At 41.4% G+C, this 25,068-nt stretch overlaps 2 protein-coding genes and 1 long non-coding RNA gene across 5 annotated transcripts in view; 2 read left to right on the top strand and 1 right to left on the bottom strand.

The window, feature by feature from the left end:
- The window catches only part of BCR (BCR activator of RhoGEF and GTPase), a 104,700-nt gene extending 98,335 nt beyond the window's left edge, over positions 1 to 6,365 (top strand). Inside the window, 3 exon segments of the mRNA XM_010311868.2 lie at positions 180 to 285; positions 1,333 to 1,495; positions 2,226 to 6,365. Coding sequence (XP_010310170.2) covers positions 180 to 285; positions 1,333 to 1,495; positions 2,226 to 2,315 — 359 coding nt within the window. The 3' untranslated portion in view covers positions 2,316 to 6,365.
- LOC142604313 (uncharacterized) lies at positions 2,532 to 12,999 on the bottom strand. 2 transcript variants are annotated; one of them, XR_012838186.1, is made up of 2 exons: positions 12,315 to 12,999; positions 2,532 to 10,634 (listed from the first exon to the last, which is right to left on the bottom strand). It is a non-coding gene; the product is annotated as an uncharacterized LOC142604313 (long non-coding RNA). The 2 variants fall into 2 exon arrangements; XR_012838187.1 differs by having other exon boundaries at positions 12,540 to 12,999.
- A 3-nt stretch (positions 13,000 to 13,002) lies between these two features.
- The window catches only part of SPECC1L (sperm antigen with calponin homology and coiled-coil domains 1 like), a 73,400-nt gene continuing 61,334 nt past the window's right edge, over positions 13,003 to 25,068 (top strand). The window contains exon 1 of one of the 2 annotated variants that reach the window (XM_075770049.1): positions 13,003 to 13,158. Coding sequence is in view for 1 of the 2 variants with exons in the window: in XM_075770050.1 (XP_075626165.1) it covers positions 24,979 to 25,019 (41 nt within the window). In the remaining variant the exon portion in view is untranslated. Of the gene's footprint in view, positions 13,159 to 24,898; positions 25,020 to 25,068 lie in introns of those variants that run through there. The other variant, XM_075770050.1, reaches the window with a different exon arrangement.

Genomic DNA, 25,068 nt, shown 5'->3' with positions numbered 1-25,068 from the left:
TCTATGAAATAAAGGAGAGAGATCCTGTGGGGTATTGATGTGCAACTCTGACCTGCTGACCTATGATGTAATTACAGTCCATTCACGACCATCTGTATTTATTGGTTTGGGAAATTCGGCAGTCAGTCAAATTCTTGTTCACTGCCTATGGTGATGTTTTGTTATTTTCTGTCTTGTAGCACTTTCAGATCCCGTTGCAAAGGAAAGCTGTATGTTGAATCTGTTGTTATCGCTTCCAGAACCCAACTTTGTGACATTCCTTTTCCTTTTGGACCATTTAAAAAGGTAATATGTGGATCCTTTAGACACATATTTAATGCGTAAAGCATCGTTGTTTTGAAAAGAGGAGCCTTTTCATTGAATTTGTGCTGAATGCACAAATGAAGAAGCATTTGCTGACTTGCTGTGAATGCTCATCGGATAACTATTGTCTCATACTCACTTAGTGAGGCACTAAATCCTGAATTCCATTCCCACTCATACTGAAAGGATTAGAACTGATGGAAGGGGGTAACAAAAGTCTTGGGGCTTATCTAGCGCAAATGCAAATTCCTGCTGCAATATCGCTGCAAAACTGCACCTGCATCTGGATACAAAGATTGGGAAAGGTTTTAGTATAAAGCGTGAAGCTTTGGCCATGTTTAAGGACTTGAGCCATGTCTCAAAAGGTGTCTGCAACCTAACGTGATGTATTTTTAAAAATTCCAGCTTTGCACTCCTGCTAACTGCAGTTGTCGGTTCCTTGCTTAGTGTCATCTTTCTGATCTTGTCTGTGTCTTTGTAAATACGGTTGTAACCATGAAAGAGTATTTCCATGTGCTTGATATTAATGCAATAAGCTTGCTTAATACATGCACAGTGCGTTAATTTACATATGTATTTTGTATGTACCAGAGGCTGTCACTGGAGAGATGAAAGATAATCTTGTGACTGAGGCTCTGGATTAAAATCCAGGAAATCTGGGTTTTACTTGTGTTTCTGCTGCAGACTTTTCTGCCCTTGGGTAAATTTTTTTTAACCTGCGTGTCTCGGTTTCTCATTTATGAAACTGGGATGAAAAACATTCCTCTATTCCTGTCCCACTGTAGCCTGTCCAGACAGTAAGCAGCGGTCCTTTTCCCCAGTTTAAGCCTTGTGGTTGTGTCAGATCGAGGTATTGCTTATATATAAAGTTTGTTTAGGCACATATGGAGAGAGCGGTTGATTGAATGTCTCTAATTTTTTTTTTTTTTTTTTTTTTTTTTTTTACAAAAGGAATAAATATGGTTTCTTACTTAAGGACGCTTCCAAACTCAGGTATTTATCTGCCTTGTTCATTGTTTCTTCTCCCAGGGTTGCTGAGAGGGAAAGCATTAACAAGATGTCCCTGCATAATCTTGCAACTGTCTTTGGACCAACGCTGCTCAGACCTTCAGAGAAGGACAGTAAAATCCCTGCTAACCCAACCCAGCCTATCACAATGACGGACAGTTGGTCGCTAGAAGTCATGTCCCAGGTAAAATCCTAAATGTGCTATTGAACCTTGCGAATGCAGTATGTGGGAAACTGCAGCCCTCCTTCTGTGTTTTCGTGACGGGTTTTTATGAGAAAATAAACAACTTTCACCCTTACACGACATTTCAGACTGTTTGTAGAACTGTGTTTCTTCAGGCAGTTTGGTTTGCATCTGTACTAATGCAGCTTTTCATGAAAAAATGTCAGTATACACACAATCCTGGATGCTTTGTGTTTGTGCATAGGAAGATTGTCTGAGGGCTGCCTCACAGCACCATGTTGCTAGCCAAGGGTAAAAGGACCGTCAGTGCTTTTTCAAAATGCTCCTCTACACTTAAACCACCTTCATTGATGCACAACAAAATTCTTTGCTAAATTCAGATTTCGTTGGCCACTACTGCCTTTTGAGGGCGATGCAGAGAATTCGAACGTAGAGGCTGTATTAGCTGATCAGACTGGTTTGTACTTTCCTGAGTAATGGCAAATTATAGATCAGATTTTTTCAGTGCAGTGGAACACCAACACCAGTTTTATACCCTGGAAGCTGAAAAGACTGTCTCTGAAGCACTGTAAGTTTTAATATTCCTGCTGTTACAGACTGTATTAAAACAAATACGTAACTGCGAGATGTTCCTGTGGACAGGGCTGTAGGAACATCTGCCAGCTTCTCAAAGGAGGAGAATGAGTTAATGGAGTTAATGAGTTAATTACCTCTTTCTTTCTCTTTCTAGGTTCAAGTTCTTCTGTACTTCCTGCAGCTAGAGACTATCCCTACTCCAGACAGCAAGAGGCAAAGCATCCTCTTCTCCACAGAGGTGTAGGTGCCTGCGATACCAGCAGGACACAAGGAACTGCTCTTGGCATAAATCTGCCGCACCCGAGAAAAAGACGACTGGCGTTTCTTCAGACGTGACTGGCCTGTTCCTGTCCTGGGGAACTATGGCCCTCAGTGCTTCTGCTGTTTGTTAACCAGAGACAAACTGAAGAGAAAGGAGAAAAATCTACTTCTGACTGGTAGGAACTGACCTGGAGATGGAGCTGTGCAGAGTCTCCACTAGAAGGAGCAATAGACACTTGAACAAATGCACCACAGAGTGTGGCTATTATTCTTGTTGGGAATGTGACAGAAGGTATTCCTCATTTTATGGATTTAATTTATCGTAAAGAAACTTCAAGATTTCTACTGGACCACTTGATGGGATACCCCTTTTTGGATGAGGGGGAGTTAAAGGATATATCACAACTGTGTCTTTAATAACTGCTGTTTTTAAAGTACTGTTCTAGGCCACAAAATAGCATTGATTTGTGAGAAGAGGGGAGAAGGGAAGGGTCTGGGATCTAACGTTCCCTCCTCAGAAATTCAAGTCTTGCTTTGAACAGGGTTCTAAAGAAATGAAACCGTTCTGCGAACTAGAACTTTTTTTTTTTGGGGGTGGGTGGGGATGGGGGTGTTCTTTTTTGGGTTTTTTGTTGTTGTTGTCTCGCCCACCCCTTCCCCTGCAAATGTTTATACAACTCTAGGGAAGGCGATGCCCTGCGCTTGCCTATGTTGCACTTCTGATGGGTTTTTTTGGGTGGAGGGAGCCAGACCTGATGATGTAACACTATAAATAAATACAGTAAATTAAAGACAGGCAGGGAGGATTAGAGTCAGTGATTCTGTGATTCTGTTGTTTGCATATAAAAGCAGGGGCAATATTATCCAGGCAGGATTACTAAATTCCTTAGACCCCACCAAACTTCATGAAAATTAATTGAGAAGACTGTTAATTCCCAATGCTCCAAAGAAAAGATGTTATCACTGCAAAAATAATTGAAGCATTTGTGGACAAAAAAAAAAAAAAAAAAATCAATGGCTATCAGTTTGGCTGGATGCTTACTCCAAACTTTTATCAGAACTTTTTTTGATACTTGAATTTTTGGAGGCTTTGTATGTTGCTTCTACAAGAGTCTTTTTCTGATAGATACAAATACTTTGATAAAATGTGTCAGAATGTACTTTATGGACAATCTAGCAAGTAGCATGCATTGTGTCTTCTCCAGAAATTCCAACCCTGTTTTAACTAAGAGCAGTGAAGAAATGTCAATGGAACGCCATACAGCAGTACAAAAGGTGTAGCCAAATACCATCCTGTGTTTCCCTGCCTGAATCGGTGAAAGCTATAGGGGTCACCTAGGCATAAAGGGCGGCAGTATCTGTCTAGGGAACTGAACATATTATCTAACGCTGGGATCCAGAGCAAAGTATTCTGGCTGTGAAGCAGTTGTGCCAAACATCTGGGGGGGGGAGTGATTCCATTTCCATAAACTACTCCAGCCCCCTTCGCTTCCTACCCAGTTATGCAGCGTCCACCCATCACCATCCTGGCGAGAAGACAAGGGAAGGAGTTGGCATGGGAAGGGGAAGGGAGGGACAGAGTTTGAAAGATCGGTAGAGTTAGGTTGTCAACATCATTTGAGGGGAAATATGGCAAAGGCGGCACCCTGTTATGCTGAATTTCACGTTTTCTGATGGGTGATCTGCAACCTCTCAATTAAAAAAAACCCCAAAACTCAAAAAATGAGTCTTTCAAACAAATGGAAAGAAAAAAAATTAAAGGGAAATGATTTTGTAGTCACTGTAATTCTGACTGCTGCATAATATTAGAAATTATTGTACTGTGAAGTTGCAAATTCAAAAAGAAACCAATATGAATTTCAATTTTGTGAGTATATCAATATTTTGCATGCTTTGTAAGGATTCTTATAGGAGTTTAATATTGCTTAGTATCCCTCCCTCCTTAGGTCTGGGAGCAAACCTCTTTGTAATGTAATGTACAACTAGAAATTCCTTCTCTCTTGTATGTATTTCCACTACATTCCAACTTCTGAACCCGTAAAACAGAAAAAGTGTTTATAGTAGGAGGTGCTTTTTTGGGGGAGGGAGGGAATGAAGGCAAGGAAACTTGAGGGCTTAAGATTTTGATTTTTTTTTTTTGCCTTTTTGAAGGTAAAAATTAGTCACAATCCTGAGAAACACTGACTTTTTACAAGGAAGGTCATGCAGACCAGTAAACCACACTCTATGGTTTTGGTTTTATGTATTTGTTCTCATTTTTACATAGCGGTTCTATAGCAATCCTTTTACTGCAAGCTGCACACCTACCCATTCCAAGCTGTCGGCTGATATATCTGAGGCAGTAGCACTGCTGATGACTTCGTTTAAAAGGAAAATAAAAACCCAGCCGAACTACACAAGGTGGCTGGGTGACGGCCTTTTCCTTTTGGTGTGTGGAATCTGTGGCTGCTCTTTGCAGTGTTGAAACTGGAAAGCAATACCATAATGACTGTGCCAATTTACTTTTGCCCAACTTTTTATTTTTTATTTATATAGGAAGTTAATTTTAATATTAAATTACTGATCTATAGTATGTAACCATGAGAAAATTGCTTTTGCTTTGGTTACTGTTACAGGTTGTTGCTTTTAGTCTCTCATTACAATGCTCAGTTCTAGTGTAACATTATCTAACATGCAGGCATGTGGATCAGGGAAAAAAAGTTAATTTAACTTAACCCGTTAATTATTTCTGTTAAGTATGAATATGTTTTCCCCAAAGCTGGTAATTTTGGGCTGGAAAAGATAGCGCATCTTATTGCTGATGATAAAATCATGGACTGATTTGAAATACGAGAATTGATTTCTTGAATTTCCTTTAATTTTGCAATTAAGTTTTTTTCAAGTAGTCTTATGTTTTCAGAAATTAAGTATTTCCAAAAGGCTCTTAATGGTCTTTTCCCAGGAATGTTGGTTGGTTTCATTTTGTTGGGGTTTTTTTTTTTTTACTTTGTTATTTTTTTAAAAAGCCTTATCATACTTAAACAAAAAGGGACTTGTAAAACTTGGTTTTAGAGGCGGCCTTCTGATTTCTGCTCTTATACATTCCCTTACGAATTGTGTCAGAAAAACTAACTCTTCCATTTTCCATATTAAAAGGTACAATATAAAGAACATAAGAGCAAAAAATTATTTTTTACATGTGCACTGGGAGTTTATGCTCTTTCAGTTTCTAGTGTATTGGAGAGACCTTTCTAAAAATATAGCTTTCAGTAACAGGAATCTGAAACGTTAAAACTTTCAACTAAAGAAATTCAGCTGATTAGGATAGTCTGCATATCTCCAGTTTAAGGAGAGGAACAAGCATCAGTTTCCTGGCATTTAGAAAGTGTTTTAAATTCTCATGGATGTTTTTTAATGCTGAATAGCTTTTTAAGGAAAAATTTTGAAAAAGTAAAGGAAACTATGGAAAAGTTTTCAAGGATGGACAAGAAATAACAGTTACTAGATCAGTTTCAGCTTTGTGTTTGTGTGCGCATCTGAAACCAAATTGAAACACATCCATTAAAATGCTGCTGGTGTTCTTTATTCTTGCACAATTTTAACAAGTTGAGGTAGTAGCTAAGCTATTTCAGGCTGTATTTTAATGCTGCTATTTTTCAGTGTATCAGCTAAGGGCAAAACGCAGCAGTGTGGTGCCTGTATTGCCAATGCCCGCTGCCTGCCGGGATTCTGACCGTCCGTTGCCAATAGAAGGCAATCAGCATGCCCCTACCGAGCAAAACTGCAGTTTTTCGTTGGCCACAAGGTGGTGGAACCACAGAGTATGTTTATGGGAGATGCAGTATTTTTACAGTTTATTCATTTTACTGGTTTAAAGATCTGTTTTATGATTGTTTATGTTAGTTTTCTATGAGTTTATTTAAACAAATGTACTGTCTTTAAAGTGGATCTCCAAATTTGTCTGTCACCCTTGTAACACTGGAAGGCATTGCAATGTGTTCGTTTTTCTTAATGTGCCATTCTTTCAAGTATGTATAAAATGTAAATCGACTGACATGGCTTTTAAAAATGTTTAAAATCTGATGGCAAAAACCCAACCCTCTCTGATTCCTCACTGGTTAATCCTTTTGTTTCAGTGCTTGGTCATCTACTGGGATAACAACATCAAATGTGGCATTCTTTTTAGGGAAATTTTAGTAAGAAATGGGAAATGTTTGAAGAATAACTCCTACCCTTTCTCTTTTTACTTTAATTCAAGAAGACGGGGACTTGTAATAACAGGAGACCGATACCTTCATGCTAGATTTTAAGGGATTTGCCCCTGTTCCTTGAAGAAGAAAAATCTGGAAGGGCAATTCCTAAGTAGATACAATCAAATTAATCAAATTCTTGTTGTAGTTAGTCACTTGTTTATTCCCTCTTAAATTTGTAGTCCAGGTATGTTTTGGTTTGTAAACTTTGCTAATATTGTCATAGTACTGTTATTGGAAAAATAAGTCTGATACCATTCACTTCCTTTAACATAGGGTATGTGCAACCGAGATACTGGAGCCTTAGATTAGTATTAGCAGTTCTCCACTCTGAACTACAATGAAATGAGTGTTCAGATGTATTCTATGAAATTTCTCATTGAAGAGAATTAAATACATGGATTGCCCTTAAAACCAGGAGAAGCTCTAAAGGAAGCACTTACAGTTAATGATTATTCCTTAACAAGGTTTTAGGGAAGAAAAGTAACACAAATGGAAAAGAGACGCATAAATAGGAATCACTCAGATCACATGGTTTGGAGCTATAAAGAAGTCCTCATTTCACATTACAGAAGGCAACTTATGCCCTAGATATCACGAGCAAAAACCGTCTTGCCAGTAAATAAACATTAATATAGGAACACCAGAACTTTAGCTTCTGTCGCCTCCCAGTTCTGGTGTGCTGCAACCCCTCTTGCTACTGAAAATTCATAGTTCAGTGCTACAAAAGCAACGTTTGTCACTTGCTCTCTACCTTTCCCTCTGCTGCTCCGTGGCAATAGATAGGGAGGAGCAGTAGAGTCCGTGTGTTACCATAAAAAGCAAACCTGAGTGTACGTGTTATCTTGATTCTCCTCCTTCCATGACCATATCACTAATTTAGGCCTTCCAGGTCAAGCAAATACATAAATGCTATTGCCAAGAGCTAGAAAATTATTAAATGACCTAGTTTGCCTCCACTGTTAATTCTCTGTGTTATCATCTCATCATGGAATTGCTGGAGACCACTGTAAAAACATGCAGGTGAATCATGTAAATATTTTCCATGTCATTTATTTCCTACTCTCATGTTTCACCTTTCAGTAAAAAAGACCCTCCTTTTCAAACAGAAACCACTTCACATCACTGTACTGTAGAAACTACCGCATTGGGAGGTTCAGTTTGTAGCAGAGCTATCCCTGGAGAGAACTATTTCCAGTCTTCTGGTGCAGAATGGACCAGGTACTTCCAAAGCTCTGGGCTCATATAGGGCCTGGTTTGTGAGTTAGTAAGATTCTATTATTTACACCTGTTCAAGCATATTGGGAATTAATAGTTACAGTCCCCAAGCCTAGCAGAAGTGTTTGCTTTACTGCTTCATCTTAACTGCAGTCACGTTCAAATCCTCTGGTCAAAGTGGTTCATCAGAAGGGAGAAAACTTTTTTTATTTTCCACTGGAGGTTTTGTTTGTGCAACTGTTGCAGTGTTTTTCCCTGGCAGTAAGTTGTTCTGAGATCCCAAGACATTCTACAGATGAACCATTTCTCTAATGTGCAGAATGATTTGTATGACAAGGCCACGTTACATCCCTGGGGATGTATGGAAGGGCAGGCTTGTGTACAAAACTTCCTGCCTGGAAGGCAGGAGAGAGAACACAGCAGCTTTCTGCAGCTGACCCAAAGAAGGATGACAGGGGTAGAGCCCACCAGCAAGCAGATGGCCTCAGCCCTTACATGCTCACATCTCCCCTGGGGCGGTCTGAGCGAGGCCAGAAGGCAGTTATGGGGAGAGACTTGTCTGTCCCTTCTCATTGTGCCCAACTGAATGATCAAATGCCCATCTACATAGAGTAGCTCAAATTTTCTCCATTTTAGTCCCATTTTGGAAGAAACTGGGACTATGCTAACTCTAGGGATTAGATAAATAGCTGAAAACTGATCCATAGCTAAAAAAAAATATTTCAAATCTAGTAGGTGGTAACATAAAAGCTGCCATAGCAAAAAGACATTTCCTCACAACACCCCCTTTTAATCCCTTTTTTACTGCTTCTCTCAGCCAAAGAGAAACCTTGTTTTGGGCTTCACAATTATGTACGAAAACTTGCAGAAGCCACTCAGGAATGGTAATGTATTTGGAATCGTGGATAAAACTTACCGACGCAGGGACAAATGGTTCAAGAGTTGTGATAGCAGTACAACCATGGCAGCAAAAAAAGAGGGCAAGGAATTGTGTTGGATGACTGAGAAGCACCATAGTGAAACAGTGAATTTAAATACGATCTCACAGCAGGACACTGTGAAATGTCCTTTCTGTGTCTGTCCAGCAAAAAAAAAATAAAACTAAGCCTTTTCTTGCCTATGTAAGTTGTGTAGTCTGTTCTTATCTCTAGTATTACAAGTGTTTATAATCCATGAAGAATTCCAGGGAAAGGAGTTAAGACTATTTATTTAAATATAAATACAATTAAATTATATAACTAGTGCTAAATTATCAGGTGTAGAAGACAACTTGTTATTGTTTGCGTAATTTTGGGTTTCATCAGCGTTAATATTGTTGGCATTGTTTTAACACTACCATGTTAGGGAGTCGGTTTTTGACATTCTATACTGCTGTTGCTAGTGCTTCAGTATCTCATAGTGCTCTGGTTTTGGAAAAGAAAACCTAATCCAAATAGTTTAATACTGAAAGGTGTTGAAACTGTACTGCTGAACAGCTCTCATTTTAGGCCCAAAGAGAAGGGGAAAAGGAAAGGGAAAAAGAAGGGGGGGGGGGGAAGTAATTCTGGGTATTATTTTTTAATTTTCTGAGAAAAGTGATATGAAAAAGGGATCAAAAAACTGTATGGGGGGGGGAATCTAAGGCATTTGTAGCCTTTCTTTGTACACAATGTTAAATAAAATCTCCTGTATCTATGTTTGTCAGGTTCTTTTGGTCTTACTTAACTAAAAACCGGGCCTACATTAAACTGAATGTCTGAAGTGCATTCAATTGAGTTTGCTAGAGGTATAGAATTTAACACTGGTGTTTCAAAATAAAAGCTATTTCATGTTTTACAAGGTAAAAGCTTTATCACTGAAACTCTAGAGTTAAGTTATTGCTGAATTAAACAACTATAACATGGAAATAGTTTACATGGAAGGTAGACAAGTAGCTGGGCAAAACAGTCCTTTTTCAGATCTGTATTACTCCTTTTGTAGGAGTACTGCTTCAAAATGCAGCTAGTCTCAAACCTCGTAACCCTTACATTTGTGTGCAGAGCACTGTAGCTGTAGTTACATATTTGCTAAGAAATCAGCTCTGCCCTCTAGTTCTTCAAACGCTGCATGAAATTAGTGGTTTCTGTAGGAATTGATGTGGAAACTGAATCAGTTATTGAAAGCAAGTTCTCTTGGTGTTTGATTTAAATCAAGTTTATTTAAATTATTAATGTAATTAAGGCACATTTATGTTTTAATGTAGTCCAAATTTAATATAAAATACAAACCTCTCTATAATAAAGAGATACCTGCTTGAAGGCTCTCTAACTGATTTTCATTCAGTGTGGATCACAGAGATGACATGTCTCATTGGCAATATCCAAAGTAGAGAATAATGTAGCTGACTGTACGGTGTTTAAAACTACACTGAAATGAGATGCAGGTCAAGAAAAAAAAAAAGCCATACTTACCCCTAAATAAACTTGATGACTATTATTAATACTTCCTAGCAGTGGTGTATCTGTTTAATAGAAAATAATTTCAAAATAGCTTCTAGGCAGCTTCAGTGTGGGATTCTGCAAAATGGTCCTCACTCAATTACGAAGCCTACCTTTGTAGTGCAACCACACTGAACAGTATTAGGATGCCCCTGAGTGAATCTGGACGGTGTCACGTCCTACCCCAGGTGCTGGCTTCTACCAGGAGCTCTGCTCACACAGCCATGCTCCTACCACATCAAGCTCTTCACTGACTTCCAGGCCAGCACTTCTCAGCCACTTCTCCCAGCTGCTTTCCCCAACTTGAAGACCCTGGGTGAGCAACACTGACACTGGCTTGAGATGAATCAGAGTGCAACCTTGTGAAAATTCAGCCAGCACACACGGTACGTTACTTCCCTGTAATGAGAAAGAACGAGCAAAACTTTAGGTTGGAGCAGGATGAGAAAGAACATATGAGTGCATAATAACCACGGATGTTCTGTGCAAATTGCTACATGGTCCTCTCCTGAGCAGGTGTCTTTTCCTTTTGCAGGCAGCCCTCAGCCTGCTTCCTGAGGCTTGGCCAGGCTGCCCTGAGGCAGCTGCTCCCCGGGAGCCCCGCAGGATACAGGGATCAGTCTGAGACAGGATCAGCTGTACCTGCCCGACTCCCCAGAGACATTTGTCTGCTCTTTGTTAGAAGCCTCCAATTATGGAGATTCTGTAATCCTCTTGGGCAATCTAATCCAGAACATAACCACAATAAGAAGGTTTTCCTAGTAGACAGTTGAACCACTCTTGCACACATTACAGGATATAATGCTGCAATATTATGCAGGTTTTTTCAGTGACCTTTTAAGTTCCTGAACTAGGATACCAGCCACGTGCACTGTCAGATAGCAGCTTGTTCATCCACTGAGCTGAATGAACCACACTCTGTTTCTCACTAGAAAATAGAAAGCAGAGCCCCTTTGTGGGCTACTGGGAGAAATACCTTGTACAGCAAATGGAGACATTTTTCACATCCCTGTTACGGAAGTAATGCTGCTGATTGTCACTGAAATGCCATTTTTTTACTGCTAAATAACTTAAAAATCAATCGAAAGGTAGAAACACAGCACAACATTTTGTTGAACATAGGGATCAGAAAACCTGTTGGAATAGCACTGGTCATATTGTTAGAAAACAAACATCAGACATATTACTTAAGTATAAAGGAACCTTTCAATGTCAAACAAGTACACCATGTTTGTGCAGCAGCCTTCCACGGGAATCCCTGCCAGCTAAGAACAGGTAGACCAAAAGAGAAATGGATTGGGAAGGACATCTAAATAAAATGACTGACTTCGTAAGACACATAAATAGTAAATCAAACTATGTTGTAACATCTGGAAGTATACATCCTCTCAGTTTCAAAGGGAACTCTGATGACATATAGATGCCATTTACTTTGATTTAAAACATTAAGTGTTACCCAAGATAACGAGGGGACTGTAAATTACTTGCCCTCACCAATCTGCAGCCCTAAGAATTCTAGGAACGAATGTACCTCGAGGGAGAGGCTGTAACGCAATTGTATACAGAAGCATTTCTTTCAATAAAACAGCTGAATTGCTGAATTGCTGTGGGGAGAGAGGCTTTAACCCATGGTCTGAGCTAAACAGAAACCCTGATGCTGAAACTTGCACAGGGATATGTCAAATCAGCACATTTTCTTAGTTACTGTGTTCATAACACTTTCCAGCCAATGCCTGTAAATACAGACTCTCCTATACCTCCCACTGAAGCACCAACACTGTAATTTGGGTTTATTAACTGCAGTTGCTTGTTATTCATGACAACAGTCATACGACCTGCATAACAACGAGGAGCTACAAAACTTAGTGCAGTCTTTCAAAAGGAGCTAAAAGTCTGAAAGCTTGCGCTCACACACAGTTCTTGTAAGCTAAGAGGACAAAGCTATTCTCTACAACATTTAAACTGTGTTTATTTGCATCTCGATAAAGTGAAAAGCTATAATTAATCTACTATTGTACTGCAAGGCAGAGGTTTAGGACCCACAGCCCCTCCACTCCCACCTCCGCTGAGTTGCGCTACCTGCCTTGTGCATGCTCAGTGCTGAAGCCGCAGCTGCCCGTTTGGGCGAGCTCTGGTGACAAAGCTGCTCCGTAGCTTTGGCCGTAACGGCGACGCGAGGCCGCCACCGCCGCACCTTCACCTCAGGCTTTACTGCACGCTGGCGGGTTCCCTCCTCGAGGTTTCTCTGGAGCTTAAAATCTACGGGTTTATTCCAGAAAAAAAATAAAAATTATTTATTTTTACCAGAGCGAGACCCAGGCCTTGGGCCGGGGCCGCTGCCATCGACCCCTCCCTCAGGCCCGCCTCAGCCGAGGGGGGCAGCGCGGCTCACTCAGCGCCGGGCCGCCGCCGCAACCAGGGCGGGCAGAGCCCCCGCGCCGCCTCGCCCGCAGCCTTCCCGGCACCACCCCCGCAGGCAGCGCCCGGGCGGCGGGGGAGCCCCAACCGGTTGCCGTCCCCTCCCCGCGGGGCAGCGCCCCCGGGCCCGCCGCCCTGTCACCCTCAGGTGCGCTGCGGCGCGAGGCGCCTCACCCGACCACTCCCCCTTCGGGAGGGGCACGCGAGACGGGAGGGGACGCGAGGCCGCATGCGCCGCCCGTGCCGGCACACTCCCCCCCCCCCCCGCCCTCTTCGGTGCAGGGTAGGCCTGGATGCGTTCGGCGCCTGCGCAGTGCGGTGGCGCAGCCCGCGAGGGGCGGGGCGGAGGCGGGCGGAGGGGTCCCTGCTGTCCCCGCGCGCCCCTCCGCGCCCCCTCCCCCTCCCGCCGGCGGCGCTCGCGGCCCGGCCCGGCCCGGCCCGGCCCGGCGCGGTCCCGCGAGACTCGGGCCGCGCCGCGAAGAAGCGGGAAGGAGGCGGCTGCCCGGTAAGCGCCGAGCGCCGGCGAGCCTAGCCCAGCCCAGCCCCGACCCCCGCCCCCCCCCCCCCCCCCGGAGGGGTCGCCCGCGGCCGCGCAGGCCCCGGTAGGCCCTGTGTCCCAGGCTCCCGCCGCTCGCCTCGCTCCCGCCGTCCGCAGCGCCTCACCGTCGCGGGGAGTCCCCTCCCGCGCCGCCTAGCCCCCGGGCTCGGTCTCCTCCTCACCGCCGCCGCCCCCTGTGCCCCGAGGGGCCGCCGGCCGCGCTGTCACCCCCGCCCCTCCACTCGCCCTCTCAGCCGGCCTCGGCGGTGACAGCCGTCCCGCTCCCGCCTCAGATTCCCTCGCGCGCCGCAGGGGCCGCGCGCTCACCCGGCGGCGGCATCCTCCTCCCTTCCCTCGCTGGCTGAGCGCGCCGCGTCGTCCCTGTCACCCATTTTGTGACTGTCCCTTCGCGGCGCCGCCGGCGAGAGCCGTCCCGGGGTGCCCGGGGGAGGCCGGCTCGCCCGTCTGGCTGGGAGGCGGTGAGGTAACGGAGGGCTTCGCGGTTCCCGGCTAGCGGGGCAAGCTCAGCTTTGCCCGGGTTTGCATCCCGCGGTTGAAATCATTTGTTTCACGCTGCTGGCTTGATTCTGCGGAGAGGGATGGTGGTGGTGTGCGGGAGAGCTTTCTGAGGAGAAAGGTGGAGTGCCTGCACTTCGGCACCTTCGAAGCTAGGTTTTGGTGTAGTGAGGAGGACCTTTGTCTGGATTCTGGTCGCATGCTTGTCTGGAGGGCCGTTTTTCTGCATTTTTATAACTGAAAGATCCCACAAGTTCCAGCTTTGTGCTTGCTGTCTGCCTTCCTGTGCTTCACGGTATTCATTCTTGTAAGCCTTACGTGACCTGGTAGTGCCAGGGATGGAGGAAAGCAGGTTCCTGTAGTTGGGCCAAAATCAGAGAGTCGCCAGCCTGTTCTAAGAGTCTTCTATACTTTGTGTCCTCGGAGAGAAAAACAATGCAGTGCTGATGCTCAGCAAACTGCATGCTTCTGTCCACAACAGCATCTCACCGTCTGTGATTGTATGAAGTGTCTGTCTGTGCTAGGATCTGGAAAACATAGTTCTTTTGTAGCAGAAAATTTGTCTTGTAAATGGTTCCACTGGGTGAAAAGTGTTATGAAAAGCTGTAGATTCTGTCAAAGGACATAGTCTGTGCAAGCTCTACTCACCCCAAAAGCAAACATAAACCTTCTGTTGCTGCTTCCTGCTTAATTAATGGTATGGACTTTGGCTGCTGAAATGTAGGCAAACTAAAGCCAGTGGCTGCTTTTAGCACTCTGTGGATCATAATATAGTTTTGCAGTAGCTCAGAGGTACAATTTTTCCTCCCCCCTCCAGCCTAGTTGATTGTTGTTAGGTAGTAGCTAACAAAAATGAAAAGAGCAGGTCATTGTAAACAGTCTGAGATGAAAATTGAGCAACTGAGATGGGAGTAGTCTCTTGTTTCTTGTAACACTGCCACTTAATTTTCAGTTAATGGAAAAATCAGATTCTAGGCTGGAAGACTGTATGAAATAAGAGAAAAGAAAACTTGATTTTTCAGATGCTTTTGTGTTTCTGAAGACTCATGTTTATTTTTCTTTCTGTATTGAATACAATATGTAACTATGAGGAGCAAAACATCTCAGATCTTTTTAACTTATTGTACCATTTCTGTCAAATACAGTGCCATCTAGATAAACACCGCAGTCCGCATTTCCCAGTTCTTTTATCTGCTCAAGTCAAAGAGCTGTTTGTTGACATGAATTTTGGTGTGATCATTAATAAAGATCTACATTCTGCCTTTAGTAGTATAAAGGACTGTTTCATTAAAATTGTGTGGAACGTCACAGTGGGCAAACCTCTCTGCAGGGATTTCCAGTTCCCATGGACTGTACTTTTTATTGTGTTTTGCAGCTTACCAGCTCTGTGATATTTTCCCTTTCCCTCCATGTTCTAAGGCAGTATGGGGCCTGTGGCCTTCCAGGCATGCTACCAAAGGCGGCTTCTGCATCAGGCTTGAGGAGAGGCTTGAGCAAAGGTTTTCCTCAATGGAGTGTGTCCATAGTAGCAAATCAAAGCAAACTTGAGTGTTAGGCTGAGGTCTGGCATGTGATCATTCACACTAGTAAATTGTCAGCATGGTCACTAACATGGTTTAGCGAGGGCCACCTAGCATTTTCCTTAGCCATAGCTGGGCATCATTCAAGAGTGGCAAAAGGACTTCTCCAAACAGTCATGGGACATGGCCACCCTTTTCTGGATGGGGGAGAAGGGAAAGCGATTTTGGCTGTATAGTCACAAATCAAGCAGTGCAGGTTTGCCTCTGGACTGGAGAACAATCTCTGGCCTGTGTTAGTTACTAGTGTAAGGTGTAGCCAATGAGTTTTAGAAGTTTCTAAGTGCATGTTGGAATAGTTATTTTTATGTTGCAAAGATTTCATTGTACAGAATAGATGAGATGATGTACAGTTAACATTTTAGGTATGAATAAATATATACTTACAAGTAATATGGTGAAGGGAAATAAGTTTGTGCCAATTTTGCTTTACTGTTAGTAAGAAAGAAGAAAATATATTCTCAGAAGGTGGAGGTGTATGATGGAAACTCCTTAAGAGTTCTTTCACTAACATATTTCAGAAGTTCTTTTTTTTTTTTTTTCTTGCCTTGATCTTGCGATGTTGGAGCCTGTCTTGCCAACTAGGATCCAGTTCTAGAAGTGTATAATGCTATTAATGTGACTGAATCTCTATTGCCCAGTGGGGAAAAACAGCATAAGAAATGTTACGCTTGTACTTCCTGGCTTCAAAAATTACCTTGTTTGATCTTATTTTTAGTCTTTATACTGAAAAAGGGAGAAAAAATGGGTGTTAGAAGCTGAGTTATATACTTAGTTGTGACTAGTCACAAGGAACATATTACTTGTTTCTTTTGAGCTCATTCCAACAGGAATGATCAGAGAGGCCACCATTTGGAGCATTTAACAGTTTAATGCAGCCTGCAAGTAATCGTAGGATACTATCTTTTATCATTTAAAAAAATTGATAATTATAGTTTTCACACATGCATGCATGATTTTCTTTGGGAAAGAGGACGTTTTCTTTACTGTAAAGGCACTATAACTTTTGATCTTCATTTTTGTAAGTAAATGTCTCGGGATACCTTAATTTTGCAAAGAACTGACACTGTGTTGCAAGTAAGTGGCAGAACTAGTAGCTTCCCAAATTACAGAACAGAAGAGTAATACAAGAATAAATTGTGAAGTTAGGTAAAAGGAGACTTTTTAACGGGATCAATCTCCAAGGTTTCATTACCAAAAAAAAAAAAAAAAAAAAAAAAATTGTAATTCAGATCTAGCCATTTGTTACATATTAAAGGGTTGTAAAGCTACTTAAACAAAATTTCAAGAGAGAAAAGATCTCAGTTTTACTTATTTCAAGACTTGGTTTGACATTTATGAAAGGTAAGACTTGCATAATCCTCAGTTAATTTTATTTTCCAGGACTATTTGCCAAGCAAGTGGCTAGTATATATGCAGTTTTATTCAGGAGAATAAACTGCGCATTTAACATCTAGTATTTAAATAGTATTAAAACAGAATAAAGGTAGTATTGAAGTACTTGAGTGATGTATTTGATGACATCAGCCTGAAGGTATTGGTATTTTTCTGATCCTAAAAACACTTCCTTGGCTTTGGTCATTTAGCCAGTATAGGATACGTGTTCTGCGCAGGTACACGCAGTGAATAATGATTTCCTGTGGGATATACGTTTGGGGGGGTGGATGGAAAGCTTGACCAAGAGGCTGGCGTTCTTAACACTCCTTGAAACTTTGTGTTCTTCTTAATACATTTCTATGTACGTTCTTAATTAAAAGCACACAGTGGTTTTGGCAGATGGAGCCTTCTTGAAACTTCGGCTACAGAATTTCGTTGTTCTGTGAGGGTTGGTGCTGGAGAGGCTCCTTCAATACATTTCACTGTTGCTATGATGTTGGCAGTCTTCATATTGACAAGTCTTAACTGACACAGACAAGTTTATAAAAATGATCTATTAGAGCTTGACTTTCTCTGTTTAGCCATAGGATTTTTTATTTTTTTTACTTTTCACTGAATTGCCAAGTTGTACTGAGCTTAAAGTTTATTTTATTTAGCAAGCTAAGTCACACAGATTTGGTAATGTGTATGCATTTAAATTTGCATCTGTTGTGCAGTTAAAAATCTTTTTTTTATTTTTTCTTTTTTTTCAAAAAACGGTCTTCTCTGTTTCAATTTGCTTTTCCTTAAGTAAACCAGCATTGTAAATAGTTAATGGCAAATATTTCCTTCGAGTCCCTGAAGGTCTTTTCTGGAGGAAAAGAAAAAAAATTAAAACTGTTCTTTATAGACATGATTCCTATCACAAATCTGACTAAGTATGTTCACTTGAAGTTCTAGTTTTGCTTTTATTTTTTTCTGGACCAAAAGATATCTTTCTTTCCTTGCAGTGATAGAATCATGCAAGACTACTTTTTATCTGCACTCATTTATATCAAATGGACAATTACATGTCTCTTCTCAAAATGATGAACCTCTTAAATAGATATGGTGGCTGGAAGTTGTTGTCATCAAATTATTCTTGGCTTATGATTTGTAAATGTGAAATGCATCCTTGAATGGGCACTACCACTGGGTTTGACTGTAACTGAGAACTTTTCATCAAGAATTAAGATGGTAAAATGAACACTTTCTAATATAAACTTTTCCCCCCACAACTGTTGCTATTCTTTTTAACCTTATACAAAACTACAGGAGAGGATTTCTTCACCCTGTAAGTATGGGTATCCTTATGACTTTGAAACAAAGTTTAAGGGTAATGTTATGCCATTCTCCAAAGGTTTTGCTAGTTTGCTATGATAGGTGTAACTGTGATTTACAACCAAGCTCAGGCACAAGGAGCTGATTGTCTCAAAGCCATAGAGGAAAATGGGCAGATGCAGGACAAGAACCCAGAATCCTGATGTAATAGTAAAGTATCCTTGTTTCATAGCAGGTAACATCCTTTACCAATATAGAATCATAGAATCATAGAATGGTTTGGGTTGGAAGGGACCTCAAAGATCATCTAGTTCCAACCCCCCTGCCATGGCCAGCGACATCCCCCACTAGACCAGGTTGCCCAAAGCCTCATCCAGCCTGGCCTTGAACACTTCCAGGGATGGGGCATCCACAGCTTCTCGGGGCAACCAGTGCCAGGGCATCACTGCCCTCACAGTAAAGAATTTTTTTCTAACATCTAATCTAAATCTGCCCTCTTTTAGCTTAAACCCATTACCCCATATCCTATAACTCTGCTTAAAAGTGAGCATTATGAATTTTCACGGATGGCCTATGCCCCTTTCTCCAGTGCTGTTGTCATTGGTCTTTTTCTTCTTCCAGTTGCAGTCAGTACTTTGAGTAACACACAAAGGCTAATGGAGAGTGAAGCTGTTGGAGGTCCCTGTGGCTCGCGCCATTCCACAGTGCTGCCAGCCCTTCATTCTTGTCAACTCAAAATATGGGGGCTTGGTCCCATATCTTCGGACCACTAGCTTTTTATATGTCTTGAGTGACTCTCCTGACTTCTGTTTGTTTCCCGCTTCTAAAGTTACTAGTATTTTCAGCCCTAAAAGCTTGTCATTAATGGCAGGAATTGATGATTATTGATACATCAGTTGTCACAAAGAAACTAAAACTGCTGGTTATGCTGTGTGCTCCTAAACTCTATGTTATGCTTCAAGGTTTGATCTTCCATATGCTGATATTCTAGGCTTTGTACCTATTTCTTTTTGCTTTTTAACGATATGTATCTGATTGAAAGATACCCAATGCTTTCAAATTCTTAGTAAACAGTATACATTTGTTTATGCAAGTTCACTCATGAAAAATACTAAAAACATTTTAAATAATATAGTTCTAAGTGTGCACGTGAGATTTCAAGCTACTTGCATTTCAAGTTCAGAAGTAAATTTGCTATATTAAAAACATAAAATTATCCAAATATGCATTATAAGAAGTTCTTGACAGTTTTCTGAAAATGTTTCTGATATGTACCTGTAAAAATAGTGTCTATCTACAGAAGAAAATGCTATTAAGTCTGTAACTTATAGATGTTAATGTTGTCAGTAAAGGATACTTGGAGGGAAAAAATAACTATGAAGACTTGTGTATAGCATTTTTTAGTAGAAAGACTGTGTTTTTCTGGAGGGAATGGGAAGGGAAAACTATTTTGAGGCCTTCAGCCGAGCATCAAAGACTCTCCATGAAACCTGGAGGTACAGGAGCTTTTCAAAGAAATAATGTAAAAATGTTTCACAATGGAAAGTGCTAAAGTGTTAAGCACTTGGCATACCACGGTGATACCTGCAGTCACATCAAGTAGGGATGCTGTACTGATCCTGGGCTTTTAGTACTTTCCTGGGCTCCATCCCCATGTAGAGTCCTGCATTGTTCCAACAACCAAACTGTTGAAGGAAACAGGGAGCCCATAAACTGGTTAGTGATTCACCCTTTTCTGGAAGGCTTGGAATAAAAATGTGGAAGAGAAACAGTATCTTACCCTTTTTCCTGGGGGCGGGGTGGGGGGAAAAGTGGCTGCAGATGGGAGCCTATCCATCCTGTCCCAAAGACTTTTCTCCTATATGACTCAAATGTATATCCTTGGGCTTCCACCCTGGGTAGATAAATGCTCCTCCCCTAGTGATACCAGGGTATTTAGTAAAGATTTGCATGCAGTTCTGTCTCTTCTCTGCCAAGCCCGAAGCATTTTAAACTAAGTAATGAGTGTGCTGCTGACGGGTCTTGGAGGTGAGGGCAGATGTGAGTTGGAGCACAGTATTCAAACCAGTCTTCAGACCCTCTGTGGTGGTCTGAGTGCCCTATTTTGTCTTGTGTTGATTGTTTAAAAATAACAATTATCCAGTTCCTCATCTAGCTTACCACGTGACTCCACAGAATAGTGTGGCTTGGAAAGTGGTGGTGGGTGGGCAGCAGTAAGAGGTTCATTTAAATCAGGGCTGTTGCTGAGTGTCCAATAGCCTGAGACTGAATTAAACAAATTTGGGGCTATACAGTCTCTGAAAGGGTGAGTCTTCCTTCTTGTTCCCAGTCCCGCTGCTTCCTTTGCATAGTATCTAGCAATTATAAGGTGAGTCAGATCAGGACTGATCTGATGTAAAAAAACCAACTCATCAAAAAATGAGCTATGATCTCTAGAATTGAAAGAAGGGAGAGGACTGAGGAAGGGGTGGGACTGCCTTTTTTAGTGGCAGGGTACAATTAAATTATTTTCGTGACTAGCTTAAGCAATCCCCAGCAGGCACGTCCCTCCCCCAGCCTTAGCAAGGCTGGCTTGTGGATGGGCCATTCCCATCCAGGCCATTCCCTTCATCCAGCTGAGACCAGGAGGGTGGTTCTGAGGCTGGGAATCCCAGAGCTGTAAGCACCTGGAAGCTGGGAAGGTCCTCAGGGGATGTATCTCTGTATGCTTCTCCTGTTCTCTATTTTTTTTGGTGCAATGCCTTCAGGAATGTTGCCGGACCAGGTCAGTGGTGGAGTGGACATAGCAAGCACCCAGTCACCTCCCAGTTCCAGAAGCCCAGGCAACAGAAAGTCCTTAAGTTGAGAATACATTAGTCAACAGCTGGTAGGAGCAGATTTGTCATCATAACCATGCTGGAAACAGGATTTGGGTTTTGCACAAACTGAAGATCTGATAGAGTGTTTTGGATGAACATGGGACCTGATTGAAGTTATTCACTTACATCATAGGTTTTACCTGTAACATACTTGTGCTGGGAGCTGCTGGTCTAGCTCCTGAAAACAGCATGTTGCACATCCTTTCTCTGTCCCCCTTTTTCTGATGGAGCTAGGCTACTGCCTGCCTTTCTTCTCCCTGTGAACTTCATGCTGCAGAAGCCTTTGCTGCAGTTGTTGGTACAAGGGGTCAGCTGACAACATTTCAAATGGAGAAAAGGGAAAAGATCACCGCTGATCACCTACTCTAGCCGGCACTTTTGGGAACAGTAGTGCTAGAGACAGAGTACATTGGAATGAGATGTTATCTACTGAGCTAGTCAGTTTGAAACAAAAGGAAGCTGTTGTGTTAGTCATGCACCTTTTGTTGTGCTATTCTGCCAAATTCACTCGTCTTAAAACTGTACATTGCTAGTTTTGAAAGTACTTCCCTGGCAGTGCAAGGAAAATTTCCACGTGTGCAGGGGAATCTGATTGTTGTTTAAGGAATATAGTATATGCTTAGGGTTATATGACATTTAATACACCTTTGTAAACTGGAGGGTTATTGATTTTTGTTATAACACTTTAGAGCATGCTTGGAATGATGGTGGATAACAGTGCTTTCAGTTAATGTGGTTAGCTGACCAAGTATCACTTCTTAGACTAGCTGCTTTTATAGTTAAAGCTGGCCAGTCCTTTGACTGGGAAATTTGTTAAGATTTTTTTTTTTTTTCCCCAGAAAACCTACGGTGCCAAAATAAGAGTTCATTCTATTTTATTGGAATATAAACCTAAGGGTTTTACAGAGAAGGTTGATATTTCTGCTAAGTTTGTTTAAGCCTTTAAAATCTGACATAGAAGTGTAATTACTATCCAGGAAATAGGTATGGATTACATCATCTGTTAGTGCATGGCTTAAAATTTGGATACAATTGTGAAATTTACCAAAAGGAGTGAAAAATGACACTATAGCTAAAACCAGATTTTAGTGTCCCTCCATGTTTATTATACTAATATTCTACATATTACATTCCCTCTTCTGTTTCCTTTATTGTGTTCTGCTGGTTGAGGTGTATCTCAGTTTGCACTGTAAGGGACACACAGACTGCCTTCAGATATAAGGATATTTTTCATTACATTTATTATCAACACCAATGAAACAAAATCCATGTAATAGTAATGTGGATGGTATTCTCATCTGTGGTGTGAGCAGCCATAGTTAATGGGCATGCTGTGGGCTACTTAGCCCACTTAGAATATTTTTTTTAATCAGCTCTAGGATGGATACCAATAAGGTATAGATTTACCTGGTCTTTTGTTCTGGTTTCCAAAACTGCAATTAAAAAAAAAAACCAAAAACCCCAAAAAGCTGTTCAAGGTGCACTCAATGTAGACGTTAGTGCTGAGACTGAGTTACAGACAGTGGTCCCTGTCCTTGTGAAACAGATTCCCCACGCTAGGAAGAATCAGCTGGATTTAGTTGACAAACAGTTTTTTCTTTCCTCAGCAGTGGTTTAAAGTAGCCATTGTTTAAAGTAGGAGCTTGAAAACAAGACTATGGTTATTTACTTTTGTTATGAAAAGGCTTTTAGAGCACAGTTTGTAAGTTTAGGAGTTCTTCTGTAAATGTTCCTGTCACTTGTCTGGAATGTTAAGTATTGCAACGGTTACACATTGCTCACAGCAGTTAGAGCTCTGAAGTTTTCTCCAAAGAAGGAGTAGAGAAATTTAGGTGTATAACAGCCAATTCTTGTCCAAAGCTCTGGTCTTTCCTCCCTTCTGTTTAAAAGAGAAGTAGCAGTAGCAAATGTGGCTTGAAAACAGTGGATGGATTACGTAATTTAAAGGTAGAATTTCTATTTTTGTAATTCCACAACTTGTAATGGAAAACTGTGAAGGCCCTTTTGAATTTTTAAGATAGAAAGTAATAGGAAAGTCATTCCTCTCTAAACAACTACCTGCAGCAGTTCTTCCAAAATTGCAGCACCCGTAAATCATTGACATCTGTGTATTTTCCTCACGGCATGAGAGCGAAGCAGACACCGCCCTGACTGGAGCAGGGATACGTCCCACCTGGTGTGCTGGGTCCAGCCGCGGCTGTGAGTGAATGCCTAAGGAAAAAAAAAACCCGAAACCGAAGTCTTCCCTCCTACCCTGACTATATTCCCATCCAGCAATTGTTTTTGGCTCAGAGGGGTTTCTGAGCCCTTTGTGCTCAGCTATTTAGCATCCATTAGGGAATTTCTCTACCTTGTGCATGTCCAGTCTCTCCTTCTACTTGTCCTTCATGCAGCCACAACATTGTTTCAATCTGCATTAAAAATATGGCTCATTTTTCTTACCTTGAACTTGGCTCTAACTTCATTTGTTGGTCCTTGGTTTTAGTACTGGAAGAGATGGTTAACAGCCAGTCCCAGTCTGCTTTCTCGATGCCATTCAAGATTTGATAGGCTTTTGTCATATTCTCTGTGAGATGTCTCATGGGAGCTATTATATACCTTCGACCTTTTTTTTTGCTCCTTGCTGAACCTTTTTCAGGTCTATAAGAAATCCTTTATTTGAGGTTGAGAGACCAGAACTGCACATACCAATTAAGTGTGGGTAGATGGCAAAAAATTGATTTGTTGAGTGCGATATTTGTGTTTTATGGTTTGTTTTCTATTCCTTTCTTTAATAATCCCTGGAGTTGGTTTGCTTTTTTTTGCCTTATTCCAAAAACTGTACTGATAGTTTAATGAAGCTGTGAATCAAAACACTGAAGTCTTGCTGAGCAATACTGATGAGAGCACATTAATCTATGAAACTGAGGTTGCTTTCCCCAGGAGACTGATTGCTTTGTGTTTACCTACATTTAATTTTGTTTGCTGTTTTTATTGTCCAGTTAATCTCATAAGGGTCTTCTGTGATTCCATGCAGTTTCCTGTTATCCTTGGTATCTTAAATAACCCTCTAGCATCAGCAAACTTTCAAGTTACTAAAATTGATGGCTTGATCTTAAGCAATAAAACAAATGTACTGCTTGCTCTGGGCTTCTGGAATCCAGTGGTTAATGGATTATGGTTTTGGAATTATTGAGCAAGAGACATCATTTTAGAGTGCTTGTGCAGCTTGCAGGCTGAAAGTTTGAGCTGTGGATGTTCCAAATGTAGAGAACTCTGTCTCTTAGTATGTAGTTTATTTCATAGCACAGACATTAAGTTGTTGGTGACTATCCTGTCTTGCCTGCAGAGAGTTGGGGAAGTTCTGATTGTGTGTTTTACAGGGGGTTGAAGAGGCTGTACTTCATAATCTTTTTTTCACAGTTCTGCCTTTTGGGACTGTGTAACTGACCTAAAAATGTCATTCCCTAATTATTTGGGCAAAAGTTGTCAGCCTAAATATATCAAAACTGAAGAACTTGTACAAATAGAGATTGAAAGTGGACTCACTGCATTGCTCTTAGATGTGAATATTTCTATTTTCCTCTGTATTTGATGTTTCAAAAATGCTCAGTATCCTCAAATTTGAGGGATCATTTGTTTCTACTTTTCTGGAACTCTTAAAAGATAATTCTAAGATTATTTATGATTTTCTTAATACTTCACAATTTTTAATAGATAAAACTGCTTAATACCTCTTGATACTTTGTATTTTTGACCAAAGACAAAAAGCTAATACCTTCTTTGCTGCTTAACCTTCTCTCACCTTACAGGCACAGGAAACTATTTTTTCTACTCTTGTAATTGAGCCTTACTTTTGTGACAGCAGTATTAGCATAAATAAGCATATTAAATAGTGGATGAGGTTAAAATAAGAAATGATACCCCTTTGTCCCCCTTCAGTTTTCAGATTTCTGAAGAGTATATAAGAGTAACCCTGAAAGCATTTCATGTTGGCTGGGTAGATGTATCATATCAGTTTACAGTAAAGAGCAGAGCCATGCTATTGGGCAAAACACTTTTAAATTATTATTTATGGAGTTGTATTTGCAGTGGGTATAAAATGCAGGACTAGTTTCACATGCCTCCACCAGAGCAACGAGAGCACGCTCCTGAAAAAGATTCCCTTTGTTTCCTATACTATGTGTGCTGTGGAAAGAGAGACGTCTGGGAAAGGATACAGGTTAGAGCGAATAGTTACATTTGAGTTTAGGAATGCAGTCATTCTATCT

This window comes from Balearica regulorum, chromosome 17, assembly GCF_011004875.1.
Source record: "Balearica regulorum gibbericeps isolate bBalReg1 chromosome 17, bBalReg1.pri, whole genome shotgun sequence".
In the NCBI taxonomy this organism is placed as follows: Eukaryota; Metazoa; Chordata; class Aves; order Gruiformes; family Gruidae; genus Balearica; species Balearica regulorum.
The sequence above is the reverse complement of the archived record's forward strand: the minus strand, read 5'-3'. Positions and strand labels throughout refer to the sequence as shown.